Source organism: Gorilla gorilla, chromosome 9 (genome assembly GCF_029281585.2).
Source record: "Gorilla gorilla gorilla isolate KB3781 chromosome 9, NHGRI_mGorGor1-v2.1_pri, whole genome shotgun sequence".
NCBI classification, from domain to species: Eukaryota; Metazoa; Chordata; class Mammalia; order Primates; family Hominidae; genus Gorilla; species Gorilla gorilla.
The window spans coordinates 40,846,471-40,870,513 of NC_073233.2; the positions used below are offsets into that span (position 1 = coordinate 40,846,471).

General features: G+C 46.7%; 1 protein-coding gene across 2 annotated transcripts in view; it reads right to left on the bottom strand.

Annotated features, from left to right (window-relative positions):
- ELF5 (E74 like ETS transcription factor 5) overlaps nt 1-24,043 on the bottom strand; it is a 46,543-nt gene that overhangs the window by 4,995 nt on the left and 17,505 nt on the right. For both annotated transcript variants that reach the window (XM_055355514.2, XM_004050925.5), the window contains exons 2-4: nt 21,904-22,028; nt 9,724-9,957; nt 6,264-6,314 (exon numbers count right to left, since the gene is read on the bottom strand). In XM_055355514.2, the coding sequence (XP_055211489.1) occupies nt 6,264-6,314; nt 9,724-9,957; nt 21,904-22,028 (410 nt within the window). The remainder of the gene's footprint in view (nt 1-6,263; nt 6,315-9,723; nt 9,958-21,903; nt 22,029-24,043) is intronic.

A 24,043-nucleotide genomic window follows, 5' to 3' on the forward strand; every position in this document is an offset into this window, starting at 1 on the left:
CTGTACTATACTATACTAACTATCCTGTGCTGTACATACTATGCTGTACTAACTATACTGTACTGTAGCATACTATACTAACTATACTGTACTGTACCATGCTATATTAACTATGCTATACTGTACTATACTATACTACACCAACTACATTATACTGCACTATACCATACTAACTATACTGACTGTACTGTAGTATACCATGACAACTATACTATACTATATCATACTGCACTGTTCTGTACTGCACTATACTAACTATTCTATTACTGTACTGTACTGTACTAACACCATACTACAGTGTACTATACTATACTAACTGTACTGTACTGTACCAACTATACTATATTGCATTACACTATAGTATACTATATTTACTGTACCACACTATACTGTACTATACTATATTAACTGTATTATACTGTACTAACTATACTATATTGTATTATACTGTAGTATACTATACTAACTATACTGTACTGTGCTATACTATACTGTACTGTATTATACTAACTATACTGCACTGTACCAACTACACTATATTGTATTATACTGTAGCATACTATACTAATCATACCACACTGTACTGTAATAACTGTACTATACTAACTATACTGTACCATATATTATATTCTGCTGTACATACTGTACTATATGAACTAGACTGTACTAACTATACTATACTCTACTGTACTATACTATACTAGCTATACTGCACTGTACTGTAGTATACTAACTATACTGTACTGTGCTACACTATACATACTATACTATACTATACTGTATTATACTGTACAACTGTCCCTGCTGCATCGTCTAGTATGTACACTGTCACTGCTGAATGAAGGAAGGGCAGGAATGACATCCTGTGCCCCACACTGCTGCTTAGGGTGACCTCTCTCAGTGCCACTGGGTCATGTCACCTCGCCAGCTGAACATCCTGCAGTGGTTCCCCATTTCTTCCAGGATGAAGGCTGCACATTAGATAGGCCTTTCACAGACTGACCCCCACCCAGATCTCCAGTCTTATCTCTTTCTGCTTCCCAACGTTTTCCCTTCCCTTAGGTCAAATGGTTCCATTGAGGCAAGGCTTTCTTCTGCCTCAGGACCTTTGCACAGACTCCCCACTCTCCACTTCTACCCAGCGGACCTCTCACAAGACCTCTTCAGGAAGCCTTCTCTGAACTGACCCTCTGGGTTAGACCCCTTATGAGCCCCATAGAGAGCACCTGTGAGTTCCTTGGTATCACAACACTGGGCCTACCTTACTGGAAAGATCCATCTCTTTTTCTCCTCCACTATCAGCTGATATTTACGGAGCACTTACTAAATGCCAAGTGCTTGTTAAGGGCTTCACATAGAGTATCTCATTTCATCCTTATAACAACCCTGGGTGATACTATTATGATTTTAATTTTATTGAGGAGGAATTGGAAGTCCAGAGAGCTTAAGAATTTTTTCCAGATGGTGGAACCAGAGAGTTCTCATTGCAAAGCTAATGTTCGTAACTACTACTTTATCATGTCTTTCACAGCAGGTGTTCAATAGACATTTAATGAACCATTATTAGCTAAGATTTGTTGAGCATTTGCTATTGTCAGATGCTCACTCAACCTTCCCCACTCTTATGAGATATGTCTATTACTACCCCCAGATCGATCTGTTGTTTTGATTTAATCTTTTAGGAGAAGAGAAAACAAATGGAGTCATAAACAAAGGTGAATTATTAAGTGTGAATAGACAACAAGCTTTCACTGAAATGCCAAAATGGCAAGAAGTGGGAGGAAAAACATTGTCCTTTTGATTTTAATGATTTCTCCCATGTTTTGGATGAAGGGGATCTGGCTTGGTAGGAGGAACACAGTACAGATCAGCATGAGAGGGGTTTATGAGGCTGATGGGAATTTCTTCGGTGGGTCTTTTCGAGATAACCCTGTTCTGTCTGTTCCTAGTTCTGCAGTGATGGCTTTGAAGGTACTCACTGGTTGACTAGTCAAGACCTCGCTTGGCTGGTGGCGGCAGGGGCAGGGGGCCAAAGTCATTACTGCAATGTTAATACTGAGGCAGGTTCCCAAATCAACCTCCACCAGCGCTGGGTGGTGGATCTGTAGCACCGCCGTGAACCCACTATATTTCTCTGTAAATGCCAGTTGTGTTTCAGGGTGCAGCTCTCCCTGGCTCACAACTTTTGTCATCTTGACTATGTCCCTGCAGCTGGTGGGGGATGAGGGGAGACACGGCCCAGGCTCTCTGCAGTCTGTGGGATTTGGAGAGGCTTGGTTGGCCTTGAGCCTGGACACTTTTAAAATGTGGCCAAAGGATGTATCCTCAATTGTTTATTGCAAGCACTCCAGAAGCTGGGGTGGGGGCCTGAGTTGCAGGGTTTCCAAAACCAGTTTATCGTATCCCCATGACACTAGCAGTCCAGCCATGGAGCCCACACCCCATGCCAGGCTGGTGCAGAGAAGCTCTGAGGCTCAGGAGCAGGGAGGTGCCTGGCAGTGAACCCAGGACTGTAGGCTTGGTTCCTGGGCCCAGAACACCCTCTACTGGCATTTCTGCAGTGGAGGTGGGTGGGGAGTGGGACAGGTGGAGAGAAGAGACCAAGCAGAAAGGGAATGGGTTGTTTCACTTTGGCCAGCTCTGACAGTTTTGTAGCTTGTGTGTCTGGGCACCTTCAGTGGGCACTAAGTTGAAAATCATCCTGTTGTTTGAATTATTGTCAAGCTGGGACCAGAACTTGAGGAGTTTCCGGGCCTTGGATCTCAACTTAGTGGGCAGCAGAGTGAATAGAAGGGCCTGGGAACATGTGTGCCTATGTGCATATGTGTGTGTGTGCGTGCATGTGTGAGTGTGCATAGCACACAATGTAAAAAGCGCAGGCTTTGAGGAAATGTGTTGGAATCTCAGCCCTGCACTTACTTGCAAGTTATTACACCTCCAGTTTCCTCAGATGCAAATGGAGATAATAACACTCCCTAATGGAGCTAGAACAAGGATTAAATGTGATAATGTAAGCAGAACACTTGGCACAGTGTTATGCTTAGTACATAGTAAGTGCTTAATAAATGGTAAAGACAGCTATATTCGTTTTTGTTGAAGACCCAGTGGGAACATTGCTGAAAGCCCCAGGATGCCACTTTCCTTATTGGCCAGGTCTTGGTCTTTGGATGGGACATCAGCGCTGAAAGGCAGCCTCTCATTTTTGGGTCAGGGAATATCTGAGATCAGGAAACATCACCTGAGCCATAGGCACCATGATCACGTGTCCTGGACTTTCTGGAATGGGCTCATTGTATAAACTACCAACCTGTTGTCTTCATACCTCCCCTTGTGCCCATCAAACTATCCATTAGGGTTTCTGTTTGGGGAAAGCATGATCATCAGGGTTGGGGGAGAGCCAGAGATGGTCCTCAAGGGTCTCGGGGGAAGGCCATGGTGTCCTGGCCAAGGCATTGAGGCTGGAATAAGGCAAAGCCTCTGGGGCTGGCTCTCAGGTGGACTTAAACTTCTTAACCCTGAGTTCAGTCTAGTTCTAGGCTCCCAAATGAAGCAGACAGGGAAGAGCCCACGGCACCAACCATCAGCAGAGGGCTTGTCTCCATGAGTTCATGCTCCAGAGATGCTAGCCCAGAGCCCTTGCCCCACCACTTCTATTTCTAGAAACTTCTCCCCACCTCTTCCCCATTGCTGGGTCCGGGCCACCATCATCATCACTCCTCTGGGCAGGAGCATCCTGGCTAGATTGCTTCCTGACCCAGACAATAGCAGCCCAAGAGATATTAAAATGTAAATGTGATCTGATCACTTTCATGCTTATGACCTTTCAGTGGCTTCCCAGCTTGCTCAGAATGAAATCCTAACTCTGCTGCCCACAAAGTGGTGAGTGATCTGGCCCTATCCTGCTCTCGGCCTCAGCTCCCACCCCTCCTTCTGCTGATGCTGCTGAGACTACTGATGCCGTGAGTGTTATACAAGTTATTATGCCTCCACTATCACAGAATTGAACCGCTCAGTAGAATCTGAGCGGTTCAAGATGGCAGCCACCTGTGGCTATTGAGCACTTGAAATTTGGCTATGCAACTGAGGAGCTGAATTTTAATATAACTTAAGTAATTAAACTGGCCCCGTGTGGCTAGTGGCTACTGTACTGGCCAAGCTAATGCTAGACTCACTGGCCTTCTTTGGTTCTTTCTCTAAGACACCAAGATTGTTCCTGCCTCGTGACCTCCGCACTGGCCATTCGCTGCTTGGAACCTTTTCTTCTCTCTCTTTTCCTGGGTAACTTCTTCTCATGCTTTAATTCAACTATCTCTTCCTCCAAATAGCTGTCCCTGGCCCCAGTTTAAATGCAATCTTTCCCCATTACACACAAAGCATGCTGATCTTTCCCTTTATAATATCATCGTGATGAGCAGTTATGTATTTATCATTTGGGTTATTTAATATCTCTACCCCGACCTTGCCTCAGTGACAGCAAGACTCAAATAGTGTTCATCACCACAGCTACAGTGCCTAGCTCTGGGCTTGGCATATAGTAAGTGTCCAATAAATGTTTGTTCAAAGAATGAAGGAAACAGGAGAGGAATAAATGGGTAAGGGGAGCAAAGGCATGAAGGGCTTTAGATTTAGACACACCTGGGTCATCTGTTGCCTTCTAAGCATGTCACCTTTAACCTCTAAGCTTCAGTTTCTACCCCTATAAAAAGGCTATAGCACTAGGACTTGTCTCATATTGGGAAGATTACCTGACACAATGTCTATAAAGATATTAGCACAGGGCCTGGTTCACAGGAAGCACTCAATAAATGCTAGCTGTCATCTTCATCCTTATCCTCATCAAAATAATCATCAGCACATTGAATCTAACTGTGGCTAGTTATATATTCAGGTTACACCTACTTCAAAAGAACTTACTGGACACACCTTCTCTTTCTATTGTATTAGCTTCCTTTTGTCGTGTGGAAGGCAGGCTGGTAAGTGATTCCTATTTGTGGGTGAAGACACTGACCCCTGGAGAAAGGGTTGGTCAGGTCTAGGTCACTACTACTTAGAGAGTAAAGCAAATGCCTGCCTGTGGCTTAAGCCTTTGGCCACAGTAATGTCTCCCGGGCTTCATAGGCTCATTTCTTCCAGGGGCTTTGCCTGGGTTAGGTGGGGTGGTAAAAGCTGGGATTTACATCCCCCAGGCTGCTGCAGATGGATCACAAGGGATTCTACCAGCACCAGGAAATAGTGTGTGAGCTTTGTTCACAGGTGGGTGAGATGCTACACCCAGGGGCCCCGAGCGATGAAACCTGGCAGAATGCAGAGCTGCTCGTGTGAGGGCAGCTGCGGTCTGCGGAGCAGGGCGCACCTGCTTAAGCCCGTAGCGTGTGGTCCACGAACTGGCTATTCCTGTGCTAAAGCACCTAAAACAAAATGAAAAACGAAATTCCAAAAACTTTTGTTAACTAGGATCCAAGTAACGTGAGTCCTCAGTTGATTGTTTGGGACTTTAAGGAGGAAAAATCATAACCCATAGGAACAGTCCCTCTGTGTCTGCCCCTCCAGCCTGCAGCCCTCACAGGCCTTGGAAATCACCATGTGCTCTGCTCCCTCTCTGCAGATGACTGAGCTGAAGCCCATGGGGGAATGGGGTTTGCCCAGGACCACACTTCCTCCTGGCCTCTGGGCCAGGGACTCAGTAACTAATAGTAATCATCATTGTCATCTTTGAAAAATGAAAGCACCAAAGATCCCTTTCCTGAGCCTTCTTCATCTGCCCAAGTGAAACAGGGAAGGTTAATCATCAGCATCAACAAGGTTATTTGAGATCCTCCATCGTCTTATAATTATAAACTCTACCTGCTTAGTGAGCTCAGAGTCTTCTTAAGCATTATGAACCACAAGGCTTCTAATAGTATTATTAGTGTATGAAAAATGGATACTGGTTTGGGAGCATCTACACTGGTGGCGCATGCTGGGCTCTTTGTGTGCATCGTTTCTCAAACTTACCACGACCCACAAGGGTCACACTATTTTACAGATAGGGGAATGGAGTCTCAGACGATAAGCAATCCATAGACCCAAGCTATGGTCCTACAGACCCACACCCACGCTCTTTCTGTCACACTCTTTCCACCACGCTTTTCCCCACTGCTTTCTCCAGGGCTGGGATTGTTTTGGTTCATCAGCTTTTCAGTATGATCCTAAAAGAATGGTCAAGCCCATGTGCCAATGACAACCTTGACAGAGCCTTGGGTGGCTCGCGCTTGGTTACTTACAGTCTTTGATGGTGGCCTTGCTTTCTTCAGCATCATTAAAAAAGGAGTAACCTGGGAAAGAAAAAGAAATCCAGAAACCATACCATGCAATCCTGGTTTCCACTGGCCAGACCAGGAGAGGGGGTGTTGGAGGGAAGTGGAGTGACTGTCCCTCTTGAGGTTGGTTACAATTTAGAGGGAACCTTGGAGACCATCTGGTCTTAGAGTGTCACCCTGAAGCCATCCCCGAGAGGTGATAATTTCCTCATTTTTAAAGGTCATTTGGAGGGAGCACCCAGAACCAGGCTTCCCAGCAGCCTCTGCAGATTTTCTGAACAGGCACTGGGGAGTAAGCTCTGGTCTGGGGTCCAGGGCTGGGCTCTGAGCTGGGCTGGGCTACTGATCCCTGTGCAGCCTTGCTCACTCAGTCTCTGGGCTTGTTGGTTTTTCTCATTGACATCATGAGGTAAAATACCCACTAAGCTCCCCTGTGGCTAAGAGTCTATAGTCTCTGACATGGCCTCTAATCCCTTGGGGATTGGAATGCCTGTTATTTGCTGGTCAGTGGGGAGAACGGGCATAAGAGGTTGCAAGAAGTGCAAAGCTCTACATGAACGCCGAATTTAATGAGGATGTGGAAGATGATGTCAGGACCTTGGTTCTCTCCTCTGTAGAATGGGGTGGGCTGGGGTTGAATGAGGAGTTTGAGATTGTGTTTTCACATAGCAGTTTAGGCTGAAGGATACCCATGTCCTGGCTTGGTCCAACACGAGGACTAATTTCTACTTGCTAAGCAGACTGGAGCAGGGCACAGTTGTGATTTTTTATTCTTGGTGTCATGTTCTCATTGGTTTTGGTCAGCCAGGCGCCTCAGTTGACTCTGTCCAAAGGGCCGACTGAGAACAGGATGGGAGATTGAAGAGGGGCTCATTCCCCTCCTAGGCTGTGGAAGCCAACCTCTGACCTTGCTTCCCAGCAACCAGTGTCCCCAGGTTGCTGGGCCCTTAAATCCTACTGCAATACCTATGGAGCTGGATGGTGCCGAGGCCTTACAACCCCCTTCCAGCTCCTCTCCTCCATAAAATTGCCTTATTCTGTGTCCTGTTCTGCCAGAGTCAAAACCTATGGGGTAGTATAAGGCATACATGAGGTAATAACCCCCAGTTAACTGTAGAATTTATGATCTAAATGGAGACACTTTTGAGGATGAAAGGTAGTGCTATGGTAATAATAATTACTCCAGGATCACAGGCAGAAACGATGTTTCCTGGGCAAATGGGAGACAGTGTGAACTTTGATCACAATATATATATCTCCACAATCTACAATCCACATATCTGACTGAGAAACATTAAAAGAGGAATTTCAGAAAGGAGTAGATTGGTGGAGTAGATAGTTTTACTGCTCAATATGGACCACTCCTGGCCTAGAGAGTGCTTGAAATCCCACCATTAAAGGTGGCATTGTGATTGCAGGAATTCCTTACAATAAGAACAGGTAATGTATGACCTATTAAAAAGCAGTTGGCTTTTTTAGGTTTAGCCTATTAGTTTTGCACAGGGCCCTGGGGTAATAAAACCAGGGACGGGTTTTTTTTTTTTTTTTTCAGGATTTTGCTCTTTTTGCCCTGGCTGGAGTGCAATGGTGCAACCTCGGCTCACTGCAACCTCCACCTCCTGGGTTCAAGTGATTCTCATGCCTCAGCCTCCTGAGTAACTGGGATTATAGGCACGCACCACCATGCCTGTCTAATTTTGTATTTTTAGTAGAGACGGGGTTTCACCATGTTGGCCAGGCTTGTCTCGAATTCCTGACCTTAGATGATCTGCCTGCCTCAGCCTCCCAAAGTATTGGGATTACAGGCCTGAGCAACTGTGCCTGGCCAACAGGTTTTTTTTGTTTTTTTGTTTTTGATGCAACCATTGCCAGGGAAGAGAGGTACTTGTGGTGGGAGATGCCAGCACAGGGGCTGCACAAGGGCATGGAGACAAATGAGGTTGACTTGACATTTGGCCAAGCTGGCATTGCCAAGCTGCATCTTTTTCCAGAATAAAATACACCCCTCTCTGTGGCCCTAGGATTTTTGTGCAAGCCTGTTCCCTTGGGAGGATCCTAAATGGAGTCCCAAGCTCCTTCTTCTGGAGCCGTTGTGACTTGGTCAAACTTGTCCTCTTTCAGGGAGTGCCCACTCTGAGCACAGGACACAGATCCCAGCTCTTGGCAGGTCATTGTCACTGGAGTTTTGGCTCCCAGGGCCCAAGCCATGTAGTGCCCAAGGGCCACCATTCTTAGCTTTTCTGCCCTCAAGCGCTCATGATGGATGAGGATCAAGAGAAGGCCAAAGAATCACAGAGCAGGAGGGTTCTCTGTGGTTTTTCTGTGCAAACAAGAGTCGCTGTCATATTCTCCTCTTCAAGCAGGGGGCTATTAGACTACTTGATTATCTCCAGTGGTGGGGATCGTCCTATCTCCTGTATCTTCTGAATTACCTTTTCAAAAGAAGGTACTAACCTTTAAAAAGGTCCTTCTTAAAATTGAGCTGAGATAGGCTTCCTTTAACATCCTATAATACGCCTCTTGATTATATTAATGATGATGGAAAAACAGCTGCCATTTACTGCATTTCCATCTTCATATGCTGTTCTAGGTAATATTTCCCTGAATCCTCTCAAAAAGCCCATGGAGGTGTCATTATCCCATTGGACAGATGAGGCAGCGGGGATTCAGACAGGTTAAGCCACTCGCCAGAGGTTCCATAGCTCGGAGTATTGGAGCCAGGGTTGGAACACAGGTCTTTCGGATCTCCAAGCCCTTGCTTTGTACTGACTTTCTGTGAATCAGCCCTGTTTGCTGTGTGACCTTGAGGAAGTCACTTAATGTCTCAGGATATCAGTTCCTTTATCTATGTGTGACTTTGAGACATTAGAGCTCGATGTTCTCAAAGAACCTTTCTGGATTGAAAAAATGTTCATCGACATTCTGCATGCAAAAGGCCTGTTGAAGAGTTAAATAATGCTATTGGCGCCACCTTCTGGCCACTTGGTCCTTGACCATTAGGAATGTGATGAAATGATAATTAGTTGGACTCCTGTAGAAAAGGGGAGTCTATTTAATTTTATTCCTCTTCTGCTTAATGAGAGATGAAGCACAAACCTCTTTTTTGTCCATCCTGTGTGGTTTCAAGTCATTATGAATATACTGTATTATTATCAGCCTGGTGCCTGGGCAGTCCCTGAACGGGGTGTCCGTTTTTCTTTCTCTTTTTAAAAATTCACTCAATTTGCATTTTTGTAACTTGCTCCCTTTTCCCTAAAATCCCCAATTCTGGCATACTAGCTTCCAGTTATTGAAGGTTTGGGTTAACGAGAACTCCAGTTAGCAAAATTTTGCTGTGCAAGTCACACGATGGGAAAGGACTTTCAAAGTTGTTTGGTCCTAATCCTGGTCCCTCCCCTGGAGGCCCGGCCCTCTGAACACTGACCTTGTGTGCGGATGTTCTGGAGGATGAAGTACAGGTACTCGCCGCAGAGGCCAGCTGCCTCAACGAACTCCTCCTGTGTCATGCTGCACAGCTGCAGGCCACTGATGTTGAAGTGGCAGAAGGAGATGCAATTGGTGTCCAGCTTGTACTGATCGCAGCAGAACTGGAGCCACTCCCACACGTGGCGCTTAGTCCAGTATTCAGGGTGGACTGATGTCCAGTACGAGTCACAGGCTGCACCAAAGGAGAAAGAAGTGAGGGACAACAGTCCCAAGACAGCCTTCGAGAGGTCCCCTGAAGGATGCATCAGTTAAGTAACATCCTCATTCCTCAGCCAATAAGTTGAAAGGGCCTCCAGCCCTGGGTGTTCTGCAGAGCCCAGGTCACCTTCTATTCTGCAGAGAAAACCAGAGGGACTGGATCCTACAGATGAACTTTGGCATGATAGAGGGAATGACAGGGGCAAGAAAGAACCAGACTTGGTGCTGATGCTCAAAAAAAGGCATTTAGTGGAGAAACAAAGAAAACAGCCCTTCAGTTATTTGATTCCAGATAACATGATATCAAAAGCACAAACTCAGCTGTTTGACAAGCTAGGTTGAAATTCTGATTCTACCACTTTCTGCTTGGCAAGGTCTGTGGACATTGAAGTCTCAGTTTCCTCATCTGTAAAATGGGGATAATATGCTCAATGCCCAGGACTATTATGGAGTTTGGGGTTAATGTATGCAGAATGGTAACAGAAACTTACCAACCAATTCAATAGTTACTAAGTGCCTACTGTGTGTCAGAAACCATTTGAAGCTGGTTTGATTCCCTATGCTTTAAAGGGCAGCTGCCCAATGCTGGCTATTTGTTTCTGCACAGTTACTGGCCATCTTGTGCCAAGAACCTTGGGTTATTAGACACTGCCCAGAGTCTGACAGTCCTTGCGTCACCATAGTAGGCACCTCCAGAGGAAGGTGGTCATGGGAGAGTTGGTTGTATTGTTGTTCTTGTGTTTTTGGTGGTGTTCGGAGTAATTTCTATCCTGAGATCAGAGCCCCTCACACCTTTAGAGGAATCGTGTACATGCCTAGACAGTTGTGAGTGCCATCTGTCTGGGAGGCTGGTATGTGGCTCTGCCTGGCCCAGGGGCAGAGATTTGGTGTTCAACAGTTCTGTCCTTCTGTTCTTAGGAGAAATGGAAAGTGGGGTGGACATAAGGTATGGAAGAGGTGCGGTATTAGGTACTTGGTCAGGCTCTTTGACATAAACAATTATTGTATCTGCCATGGAAAACATTCATTCATTTATTCATTTCATTCAATAAATAAAAGCTTTAGTTTCCTTACTGGTAAAATTGGAATAATTACAGCACCTGTATCATAGTGTTGTTCTGCAGATTAAATGACTTAATATACATAAAAGTACCTGGAACAGAGCCTGGAGGATTTAAATGCTATTACAAACATTATTATTGAATATGTACTATGTGTGCAGCCACATGTTGTATGTTAAGGATTCATGGTGGACAGGTTTTGTCCCCCGTCCCCCAGGAGATCACAGAAGAGGAACTTGAAAGTCATGAAGGACTTTCCCAAGAACCCACGCCAGCGTGTGGCAGAGCTGGATTTGAACCCTAGCCTGAACTCGAAAGCCATTGCTCTCCCCACACCACCATACTGCGTCAGCACAGAGCAGAGATGGAACGTGAAGAGTGGCTGAGGCACGGGGAAAGCTGGAGAGAATACAACACGAGGGCCTGAAAAGAAAGGCAGAGTGCAGAGAGTGGCTAAGGTGACGATGACAGAAAGGGTCCCTCACATGTTATACCCCACAGCAAATGGCAGTGGTGCGATTTGCAGCATTGAAAGGTGAGTAGAACTCGCACCATTGTCAGTTGCTGATGATTCCAGGCAGGAGGTGGGTCCTCTGCCGGTCAGGTGCTACTACTCACTCAGCACCCTCAGCCAGCCGAGGCGCTACGTGTTTTTGTCGTTTCAAGTTTCTCAGGTCCCCTCAACAATCCTATCCAGTAGGTGTAATTGGGCTATTCCACAAAAGAGGAAATAGAGGCTCCCCTTGAAACTCAAAGGTCTTCCAGAGATCTCTTTTCCCACCGAAGGGTGGGTGGAGGGGCAGTTGATTTATTTTATTTAAAAATTGTCAGAATTTTATATGCATTAAGATCAAAGCGTCAATATTGTGCCAGGGTGCTTGAGGCTGATGTCGTAGCCTCTATCTGGCAGATAGGAAGAGCCAGGGAGCCGGTGAGACCGATGACTCAGGTCTTGCTCACTGGCCACTGGCTGGAGCTGGCTTACCAGGCCCGTGGGGGCTCTTCAGGGCAGGCAGGGGTTCCTGGCAGAACAAGGGGCCATTCCTGAGTTCGGCCTGAGCTTTCATCTACTGATTTCTGGCTTTAGTAAACCTGAGGGGCCTTTGGACTTTACTGGCGTCCCGTGAGAGATGTTTATGAGCCTTGACATTTTTCAGCTGCGGGCCCTGCCCTAGATGGCCATCGGTGTGCGGCCGTCGGAGGGCACAGTTGATTTCTTTTCATGGAAAGGTTTCGCCAAGGCTCTGTTCCCCTGTTTCCCTCCCCTCCCCTCTCTGCTTCCACCCCCTTGTTATTTTCTTTGGCACTTGAAGAGGGCCATATTGTTTGCGGAAGCCAAGGGGGCCTCAAGGATTCGGAGAAACGCCCAGGCGGGGAGTCGGCCCCACACCGGGGAGGTGTTGCTGGCGCTGGCTCCCTGCTCCTCGGCACTCCGCTTTGAAGCTCACCCACAGAGCGGCTTTGTGTGCGGCCTCGGCCCCTGGAAGGGAGCCAGAGCCCTGCGGAGGCTCCCTCTCCTCATCCGCAAGCTCCTTCCAAAGCCCCAGAACTGGGAGGAAAATGGCTGCTCTGGGTGCCATGGCAGGCCTCCAGAGGCCGCTTTTCCGGGGGTCCCATCCTCAGGACGGGAGGAGAGCGGCAGAGCGGAGGCTGCCCAGACGAGGGAGGCCGCTGTCAGCCCCTCCTCACCCGCCCCTCTCCTGCTCTCCTCTTTCAGGAGGCTCCACGGCCCAGAGTCTTCCCACAGCGACTTCTCTTTGGATGGAGCGTGGTCCCCATCTGCCTTCTCCTGAGGAATCTCTGCTCATCCTCACTCCCCCTCGCAGAGGTCTCTTCCTCCCCACTGAGTGCCCATCAGGCGTCCTCCTCATCCCTCCCCTCCAGACCTAGAGCTTTTGCTCGCCCTGAACCAGGAGTGCTTGGAGCCTGGCCTAGCCCACCACAGGCCTACCTCAGTGAGTGTGACTGACTGACCAGGTGACTGACAGTCACTCTCTCCACTTTACACGTGAGGAGATTGCCCTTCCGGGGACTGACGGGACCCCTGTAAGGTCACGCGGCCTGTCAGTAAAGGAGCTACTGAAGAGGGAAAAGTGGCATTTTCCCTCTTACCACGCCCCACTCTTCTTGATTGAGGAGGACCAAGTTGGGCACACATCTCAAGACTGACTAAAGCAAGATTTGGATGAAGGCAGATATGTGTAATTGTAATTATAAATAATGGATAAGCAGAGCCTGACTAGAAAAAATAAAAAATACAATCTAGCTTTGAAGAATCAGAAAGAGGATGGAGAGACTGAAGATGATAGTGTTTAGAACCTTAATGAAGACATGAAGAAGACTCTTTTGCTACTTGGAAGACATGAACTCAGGGCAATCAAATAAGGGGTTATATACCCGCAGAATATATTATTTTTAATGGGTTGTGTTGTCTGGAAATGTAAAGTGTTTTTCTCAACGCTTCTATCATTTATAAAATAATCTCAACATTTTGGGAAAGTTGAGCCATGAGGCCCTTCTGCCTGTGTCGACCAGTAGAGGCCCATCATGGGCCTGGTAGGCTTGATCTGAATGCCCATAGGTCACTATTATTAAGCAGCAGGCTCTGCTAGCTCCTTTGAAGTCTGAAGTGGGTCAGGACACTTGTTTCAGGGCCAGCTGCATTGGAAGGAAGAATTGAACTAGAGGGAGTTTTCAGAAATTCTAGGGGAATTTTCACAAGTGATGCTATAACCTGAGATGCATTTAAATTCAGAAGGAGGACTTTAGCTTTCAGAGCTGGGTGGGTGCACCAGATGCCCGCAGGGTCAGCAGATAATGTCTATGCCTGAAGTGGCCCCATGTGGAGACAGTGGGGATTGGAAAGTTCATGCCAAAGTGCACAATGGCTACCCGACCCCTTGCCTTGTGGAAAGGTGGGCCTTGTGTTGCCAGGACCAGATTGCTAACTGAAATCTCCTGATTTCTATTTTCAAGTGTGGCAACTGGCTTGGTTTTTACAAAACACCACGGGAAGCCCAGTCAAAATGTCTTCATGGGCTGGATCACTCCTGGCCATCACTTTGTGATGAAGAATCTCACAGGCTTTTGGCCATTTGTCTCCTTCAAGATTATTGTTTGGAGTGGTTATGCTAAGATTTTGAACGATTCTTTTATGGTTGAATAATATTTTTTCAAGTTAAAACTTATCTGGAAAAAAGCAACCCTGTTTTACTGGGAGTGGAGGTGAAGGTATTAGCTCCAGGAGGCTCCTTGAAAATCACTGTTCTCAAACTTGAAACCAGGATTCCTATATTTTGAATTCCCCTTCAAAGTTGAAAGGGCACATGATCTCTCACACTTAGTGGTCCTGCCTCCTTGGACTGGTCTGCAAAATAAAAATAACAGGACCTACTTATCTGGGCTATTAAAAGGATTACATAAATTAATACATGGAAAGTACTTAGAACAGGGCCAGGCATATGGCAAGTGCTCATTAAATATCATCCACTTATACTTGTCAATATTAGGGTTACCTCCTGGGCTTCCCGTGTCACCACTTTAATTACATTTCTTCAAACACTTCTATTTTTTTTTTAAATGTGTAAGCCAGCTGCTTTGTCCCTTTCTAGACCTTTGGTTTATTTTCTTCATAAAAAAATAGGAGTTATATTAGAAACCAAGCTTAGAAACCAAACCTAGCTAATTTGTCTTTGCATTGCCAGCCTGAGTTAGGTCCCTTAATGCTGCCATCTTTGGTTTAAAAGCTGGGGACACAGGCGAGTCTGTGTGACTTTGTGAAATTCTTAATCATCAGGACACACACAAGACTCAAGCTTCTGAAACTGAGCAGAGGAGAGGGTGATGGTGGTGGTGCTGTATCCCCAGGGTGCACAGAGCAGGTAATTGAAAAGTCACGTAATATTCATTATGCATCTTCAAGAGAAAGATCAGAGGGTGGGTCCATTAATCCCCCACTTCCTTCTTTGTTATAGATAACCGATGTCTTCTCAGTCTTACGCAGTGTTCTTAAAAAATCATTTCCAGGTCGGGTGCGGTGGCTCACACCTGTAATCCCAGAACTTTGGGAGGCTGAGGCAGGTGTATCACCTGAGGTCAGGAGTTCAAGACCAGCCTGGCCAACAAGGTGAAACCCTGTCTCTACTAATAATACAAAAATTAGCTGGGCGTGGTGGTGCACGCCTGTAATCCCAGCTACTTGAGAGGCTGAGGCAGGAGAATTGCTTGAACCCGGGAGGTGGAGGTTGCAGTGAGCCGAGATGGCACCATTGCACTCCAGTCTGGGTGATAGGACGGAAACTCCGTTTCCAAAAAAAAAAAAAAATCATTTCCAGACAAGTCCTTTGGCCGTCTCTTCCAAATGGATTGTTGTCCCTAAGCCCTTCCTATATAAAGATCCTGGAACCCACACTGTTCATTTTCTTGGAGCCTCACTCAAAGCAAAAATTGTGAGGGAAAATTTTGATTTTTGGTTTTTTTGAGACAGGGTCTCACTCTGTCATCCGGGCTGGAGTGCAGTTGCTCGAACATGGCTCACCGCAGGCTCACCCTCCTGGGCTCAAGCAATCCTCCCGCCTCAGCCTCTTGAGTAGCTGGGACCGCAGTTGTGCAACACCATGCATGGCTAATTTTTTAATTTTGTAGAAACAGGGTCTCACCATTTTGCTCAGGCTGGTTGGTCTTGAACTCCTGGGCTCAGGCAATCCTCCTGCTTCAGCCTCCCAAATTGTTGGGATTTCAGGCATGAGCCACTGTGCCTGGCCTGATTTTTATATTACAACAAAATAGATATGCAGCAGAATGCAAAATTTTCAGGTTCTAAAAGAAGTTTGAGCTTAGAGCTTTCAGTTATGTCCCTCTGGAGAGGAACTTGATCTTTTTCCTCTGCTGATTGGGGAGCAGTGGTAAGAAAGTTTGTGAAGCTAGATGAACCTGCCAGCTACAGGAATTCTGTACAAGAATCCAATTCTTCTTCCCAGCCAATGAGCCTGTTGGAGTGGAAGGGACCTTCCAATGGAAGTCACAGGGTTGAGTGTGGCAACTGAGCCTGGGCTGTGGAGATGGACCTTTCTGATTTGAAATCTTGGCTCTTCAGTGGATTAGCTGTGCAACTCTAACAAACTGTCCTAACCTCTCTGGACCTCAGCTTCCTTCATTGGTAAAATAAAAATAACAATAGTACCTATATCTTAGGAGGTTTGTTGTGAAGAGGAAATGATGCAGGTAAAGAACTTAGCCTAGTATCTGAATGACAGTAAGTTTTCAGTATAAGTCACCTGTTATTGGTTATTATTTTGGGAATACATTTGTTCTCAGGGAAACGGGGCCTTCCTCAATCTAGCTGAGGAACAACTACAGTAAAGCAAGCTCAGGGCTTGGCTGGGACAAGACAGACAGTCTGGGTCAGAGGAGGCCCGAGTTAGACAAACTTGGACCATAATTAGCACGATTTACTAGCATAGGGAGTTGGGAAAGTGTTTTGCCCGGGGCAGCACTGAAGAGAGGTGGTGAATGAACTGGATAGCAGGGGCACCGTCAATTGCAGCTTTGTCACTGAAAGGAAGGACTTTATGAGGGAAAACCTGAAATGATAAATGGCTTTCAAGTTTCCTCCCAGAGCCAGTCCAGCTCCATCCCATACCCCTTCCTGGCTTTCCAGCATAGCCTATGGAAAGATTTAGACCATGAGATGGAAAAGTAAAGTCCAGTGCAGCATAGGAAACTGTATAGAGAAAACAGGAGAAGGGCTGGCTGCAAAGTAGCCATGGCCTTGGGAGCGTGGAGTTAGGAAGGGGCCAAGAGAGCCAAGCCCTGAGCAGTCCTGGGGCCATGGCCACCCAGAAGGCTCAGGTGCATGTCCACTGGGCTAGAGGTGGCCAACAGTGAGTCCTCCTGAGTTGTGGCGCTGCCACAGGGCTCACCTCAGACTTTCAGATGATTTTGTATTTGTTGATCTGGTTTTGACTTAGAAGTTCTTAGATTCTTTCCTTTGTATCTGCTCTCAAGCTTCTGTACATAAAACATGAATCTTGCTTAGGAAAGCCCATGTGGGGATCCAGATGCCTCTTTCTCTGACCAGTGGGTTTTGCACTTTTTTTTTTCTTGCAAAAAGTGCTTTCTTCATATAAAATCTCACATTGTGCAATAATATTATAGCTAACATATTTATTGAGCACTTAGTATGTGCCTGTTATCATGCTAAATTATTTGTGCTTTCTCATGTTGTCCTCAACACAATGCTATGAAGTCCTCTGTCATGTTACCCATTTTACAAAGGGAGAAAGTAAGGCTCACGGGTGTGACCCTTTTCAAGCTCACGTAACCTGTAAGTGGCAGAGCTAGGAGTGGGTTATCTGGGTGTATTCTGGCTCCTGCAGCCCAGCCTCACTGTGCTCTACTGTCTTCTGAATTAAAGTGGAGAAGCATGCTTAGGGATGGAGGTGGACAGAGAAGGACTGAAGCCCCATCTTCTCAACTGTCACTTCCACTCCCTTCTCTGGTGGTCCCTGAGGAACCTCTGGGAAACCCCTAAAGCCTCTCGGGAACCTCAGTTTAGAAACCTCTACAGCTGACAAAGTATAAGCAAGATTCCAAAGCAAAGGAGGCGCTGCATGTGTGCGTGGCACATTGGCTGTCAGGGGAGGGGTGTCGGTCTGTGGAGGTTAAGGAAAGAATTCCAGAAAGAAAGTAGTGGCAAGGCCAGGGTACTCAATGACTACTGGAGGGTTGGCTACTGGAACTCGACTGGAGAAACCATCTTTTAAAAATATCATGTGCATGTGAACTACATGCAGCCTCCCCCCTACCAACCCTCCCGCCCACTTGGATACATTTTCCAGTAGTCATCATTCTTTACTTTGAAAAAGCCACAGGCAAGGCAGGGTGAGTTCATGAAATTCTAGAGTATTTTGCAATCTGTGACTGTCCAACCTCCTGCCTGCAGTGCAGCCAAGCAGAAGTCCTGCTTCAAAGAGCAGGTCAGAATCCTTTGTGGTTACCACACCAGGGCACAGATTCAGCGGCACTCTGCTCAAGCCATTTGAAGGGTTTTTGAGAACAGCTGGTTTTCCTAAATAGGCTGAGTATTCCACCCTTCCCTCTCCTAGACATCATTTGTCTAGAAGGCACATCATTTTTTTCTCTCCTTTTCCTTCCCTTCCCTCAGGTCTCAAATATCTAAGCTGTTAAAAATTCTGAACTGAGAAGCTTGAGATGGAATTTTGTTGTTATTTTTGTTCAATATGGACAATGAAGAGAGGAGAGGGAAGGCTGTTTTTCCACCCAACAGGGAGTGGTGAGGAGTTCTTGGCTAGGGTGAGCACTTCCCAAGTGCCAGGCATGTGACTAAACACTTTGTACACAAAATCTCATTCAATCTCCCCAACTCCAGGAGGCAGAGGAAAGCATATCTCAAAAAACTGGCTGCAGGTCACATGGCTGGTAAGTGCCTGCCCATGAACCTGGGTGAACAGGAAGATGCCACTGCGACAATCTTTAGGGGGGGGCCAGAATTCCAGATAGTATTTCCTGGGAGGTGGGTAAGGACCTCAGGAGAGGTGTCTCAGAGCCTGCTGGCCATGGAGCAGGGAAAGTTGGCTGAGCCGTGCCCAGAGGCAAAGCTGGCTGTCTCCTGACCCAGCCCTGCCAGAGGGGGCTTTTGTAGAAACTCCAAATGGATGCACCTCTCTGGGTGGCAACGTCCTTGTTGATAAAAGACAGAAGGCCCCTCCTGCTAATCCTCCCACCTGTGGAGGAGAGCAGGGGCTACAAGGCTCACCCGGTGCCCAGGCAGCTCCAAGAGAGGTGTTTACTCCAGGTGAACATTTCACACCCAACTTCGACCTTTTGGAGGTCAGTGATACTGAGCTTCCCCTGAAATCCCGAGGGCCGGTGGCTACTTGAAAGCCTGGCTCCATCCCTCAGGGAGCCTTAGGAACCTGGGCCAGTCTCGAAGGATATTTTATTTTCACTGGCCGCATGACCTGATGGGAATTTCTGTTTTCTCAGTGGGTGGTGGGAAGAGAAGGCTGTGTCTTCGATATTGCCTGATGCAGGAATCACAGAAGCTTCTGGAAGGGATCCTAGCAATGGCCTGGTCTAACCTTTCGTGATGCTGATGGAAATGCGGAAGCCTCTGGCCAGAGAGCTGTGTCTGAATGTCTAAGACTTGGTTGGATTTAAGGAACTCTGGCAATGCCACTGGTGATCACTTCTGTTAACCTCATTCTTTAAAATTGTGGTAAAACATACATAATATAACACTTAAACATTTTAACTTTTCTTAAGGGTACAGTTCAGTGGCATTAAGTACATTCACATTGTTGCACAGTCATCAGTGCTATTCACTTCCAGAATTTGTTCATTATCCCAAACTGAAACTAATCGTTTTTTTTTTTTTTTTGACCCAGAGTCTCCCCCTGTTGCTCAGGCTGGAGTGCAGTGGCATACTCACAGCTCACTGCAGCTTCAACCTTCTGAGCTCAAGGGATCCTCCTGTCTCAGCCTCCCGAGTAGCTGGGACTACAGGTGCGTGCCACCATGCCCAGCTAATTTTTGTATTTTTTCATAGAGACGGGGTTTCTCCATGTTGCCCAGGCTGGTCTTAAACTCCTGACCTCAGGTGATCTGCCTGCCTTGGCCTCCCAAAGTGCTGGGATTACAGGCAGGAGCCACCATGCCTGCTCCCCAACCTTTTTTTTTTTTTTTTTTATCTCACTGTCGCTCAGGCTGGAGTGCAGTGGCGTGATTGCAGCTCACTGCAGCCTCGGCCTTCTGGGCTCAAGGGATCCTCCTGCCTCAGCCTCCCAAGTAGCTAGGACTACAGGCATATGCCACCATACCAGGCCAATTTTTAAACAATTTTTTGTAGATACAAGGTCTCACTATGTTGCCCAGGCCGGTCTCCAATTCCTAGGCTCAAGTGATAATCCTGCCTCGGCCTTCCAAAGTGCTAGGATTACAGGTGTAAGCCACCACGTCCAGCTAATCCTTCAATTTTTTAAACAGTTATGTGTGCTTACCAGGTACCAGACTGTGTCCTAAACACTTCCCATATGATAACTCATTTCATTAGCATAACAACTCTACAAGGTAGCATTGTGGTCATTCCCATTTTACAGATGAGAAATTAACTGGGACATGAAAGGTTAAGATGACACAGCTAGTGTCAGAGCCAGACTTCCCATTTGGGACACACCAGGTCTTCATGACACAGAGCTGCTGCTTCACTGCCCAGGCCATTGCCTGGGGCAGCTGGTTGTAGCCTGCCCCTCCCACTGCCACCCCAGCTACTTCCCAGCAGAATAGGCAGAAAGAGGGGGCTCTCATGATGGCAGGTCTGGGTTAAGTGAGGCCTGGCCTTATGCATAGGTAGAGAGAGAGCCTGGAGCTGGGCCCCACCACTGTGGGAAACATAGGGAGGGCACGGCGACTTGAAAGTTTTCATTTTCCTCCTTCAGATTTAACCTGTTAACCAAATTTCAAGGGAAGGAGACACAGTACATTTCTCATGTCTTTCTGGGAAACAACGTGCTTCTTAGGCCTAAAGGAGAATTGTACAATGTATCTGTTTGATTCAAGTCCAAATGTAATGATCTAGACCTTACAGATGAGGGTGAGAGATTTCACGTGTGTGTGTGTGTGTGCACGCGTGTGTGTATGTGTGTCCATGTGGAGTGGGGGCAGGTGTGGGATTGTATTATGTAGGTAAGTGCCTCAAGTCTGTGAGTGTGGCCTGGTCCCTGGCCCCAGAGGCAGGGGCTTCTGGTAGTGGACTTTTTGCAGTCCCTGGAGGCATGGCCTCTCTTGCACACTGCCTGCCTCCAGACACTGAGTCTGGACTCCTACATGGGGTTAACACTCAGTGAGGACTGACAGCTTGATTGGCACTTGCATGACCGCTGAGCAGCGTGTGCTCCTGTTGTGCCAGCAGTCAGCCAGGTGTGCTGTGATATGTGGTCACCCAAGCACCTCAGTGGCAGAGGCCCTCAGAGGGTTTCTGGGGGCAAAGCTCGGCTGGCCTCCCTCCGGCATGGGATTTTCTCAAGGTCCCATGCTGCCTTCTCAGGTGGAGAAATCCAGGCTGAGAAAGAGGAGGAAGGGTGGGGAGGGAGGCCTGGGGAACAGTGAGGGGCTCATATTTACTGAACACTTGTTTTGTGCCAGGCTACATATTTACACCCTTTGGCTCCCTTAGTCCTTATAGTAGCTCTCATCACCCCTGGTTTAGGGAAAAAGAAATAGAAGCTCAGAGAATAATGATATATTAATATCAATAACCACAGTGTGATATCAATTATAAGATGGGTCAACTTGCATGGAGCTTAACTGTGAGGCCCAGGGCAAGTCACTTAGCCTCTCTGTATCTCCGTTTCTTCATGTATAAAATGGGGATAATAATTGTTCATCTCATAGGGCTTTGGCAAGGATGAGACGGTGCTTGGCACGAGGTTTGATACACAGCTCGTGTTCAGTAAATGTTGGCTAAAACCACCATGACCAAGCAAACACAGCATACCAGGTCCTGGGCTAAGGGCTTTCTTTCTACTACATTGTTTAAATATCATAATAACTCCAAGAGACGTACATTTTACTTGGCAGCAAAACGAGGCTCAGAGAGGTTAGCTGAGCCGCGCACGGCCTCGAGGCCACAGAACTAGGGAGTTTGGGGGTGAGAGTTCCAGCACCTTTTATCTGCAAGAGGTTGCCCTTCCTTACATCCAGGAGCCCTCCAGCCCTCTGCCCTGAACTCTGGTGTTCCTAGGCCCCAGCACAGCTTTGTCTTCCGCCTGCGGACAGCACCACCTCCTGCCCTAGCCCATCCTGGCTGCGCTCAGATGGGCTCCTTCAAATGTACGCACCTGTCTGATGCTCAAAGGCAGGGTAGTACTCTTCATTGCTGAACAGATCAGTCCATGACATCAGGGGATCACAGAAGGATGCATTAGGCAGGAAGGTGCTGTGTGTCACCGAGTCCAACATTACCCTGCAACAGCAGGAGAGGTCATGAGGAGGCTGGGGTGAGGTGCTCCTGAAGCCACACTGTGCAGGAGCCCCTAGCAGGGCAATACTTGTTTTTTAAAAATGATAACAAATATGTCACTCACTAAGAGCAGGCACCCCCTAATGTCACCTACGAGTGACATTATTCCATCCTTGCCATATCCTGTCTATCCCCATTTTAGATGAGAAAACTGAGGCGAAAGGGTTGAGACAATTGCCAAAGTGATATAACTAGAAAGTGGCAAAGAGGGGACTGGAGCATGGAGGCTCTGATTATGCAATATTGCCTCTTTATTTATGTTTCCTGTTTGCTCACATCTGACCCCTGAACTCTGACTTATGATGTTCAATAATATGCTTCTAGAAACAGAGTGAGATGCAGCCATAAGAAAGAACAAGATCATGCCCTGTGCAGCAACACGGATGCAGCTGGAGGCTATTATCCCAAGCAAATTAAGTCAGGAACAGAAAACCGTGTACCTCATCTTCTCACTTAGAAGGGGGCACTAAATGTTGAGTACTCCTGGACATAAAGGTGGGAACAATAGACACTGGGGACTACCAGAGGGAGGAGGCAGGGAAGGGGGCCAAGGTTGAAAAACTAACTACTGGATACTACACTCAGTACCTGTGTGATGAGATCAATAGCACCTGAAACCTCAGCATGGTGCAATACACACAGGTAACAAACCTGCACACATACCCCCTGAATCTAAACTAAAAGTTGAAATAATAAAAATAAAATAAAATTGTTTTTTTTAAAAGATGTAATCCTGCTCTGTCACCAGGCTGGAGTGTAGTGGTGTGATCTCAGCTCACTGCAACCTCTGCCTCCTGGGTTCAAGAGATCCTCCCACCTCCACCTCCCGAGTAGCTGGGCCTACAAGTGTGTACCATCAAACCTGGCTAATTTTTGTATTTTTAGTAAAGATGGAGTTTCACCATGTTGGCCAGGCTGGTCTCGAACTCCTGACCTCGAGTGATCTCCCCTTCTTGGCCTCCCAAAGTCCTAGGATTACAGGTGTGAGCCACAGAAACTGGCCGAAAAAAATAAATAAATAAAAATGAGTTAAGAATTACTGTGTATGATTAATCCATAATTCTGAAATCTGAAAGCTCTGAAAACTGAAAGGAAGTGTGTGTGTATGTGTGTGTGTGTTTGCTGCAATCTTATTTTCTAGCACAAAACAGTCCTGAATTGATGTTATATAGTTTTATATACTGTTTTATACATACATACACATACATACAACATATATATGTTATATGGTTTTATAACTATGGTTGCAGTTTTATTTATTGCACTGAGTGAATATTCTTATGATGCAGTGCAGAAATATTAATGTTTTGAGCAACCCTAGACCCTGAGGGGTAATCTGTACTCCACTGTATATACACTATCTCGCCTTCCTAAATCTGTGAAGAATTCAGAATTCTGCAGCATGTGTGGCCCAAGGTTTTGGAGACGAGTGTGGACCTGTGGTAATTGCAACAACACTTCACTTTGGGCTTCATGCTAAGTAATTTAGTACTTTAGCTGTATTCTTCCTGGTCTGCTCAGAACAACCACTCTGAGATAGGTACTGGCAGCACTTCCATTTCATAGGTGAGGGATGGAGGCTCTGAGATTCTGGGTAATACATGCAAAGCCAGCGAAGCTGGGTGGTGGCCCAGGTGTGTCTGTTTAAAAAGCCCATTCTAATTGCTGTGCTCCAGTCCCCACACACTTTGGTGGCGGCAAGGAGCTCTGGGGCAGGGTGTGTGGTTGAGGCTGGAAGGAAGGCAGAAAAGAACAGGCCTAGGGCCCCTGCTTGCACACATTCTTGCCTGTGCTGGTCTCAACTTTGCTGCTTCCCATATTCCCACATGCCACTCTCTACTGAATCCCATCTCCCCGCAATTCAGAAAAAATAATAATCCGTGTTTGGTGGATTAAAACAATCTGTTCACCCGAATTCTTTTTTCTGATTCTTGAAATAATGTTGACATAGAGTAGTT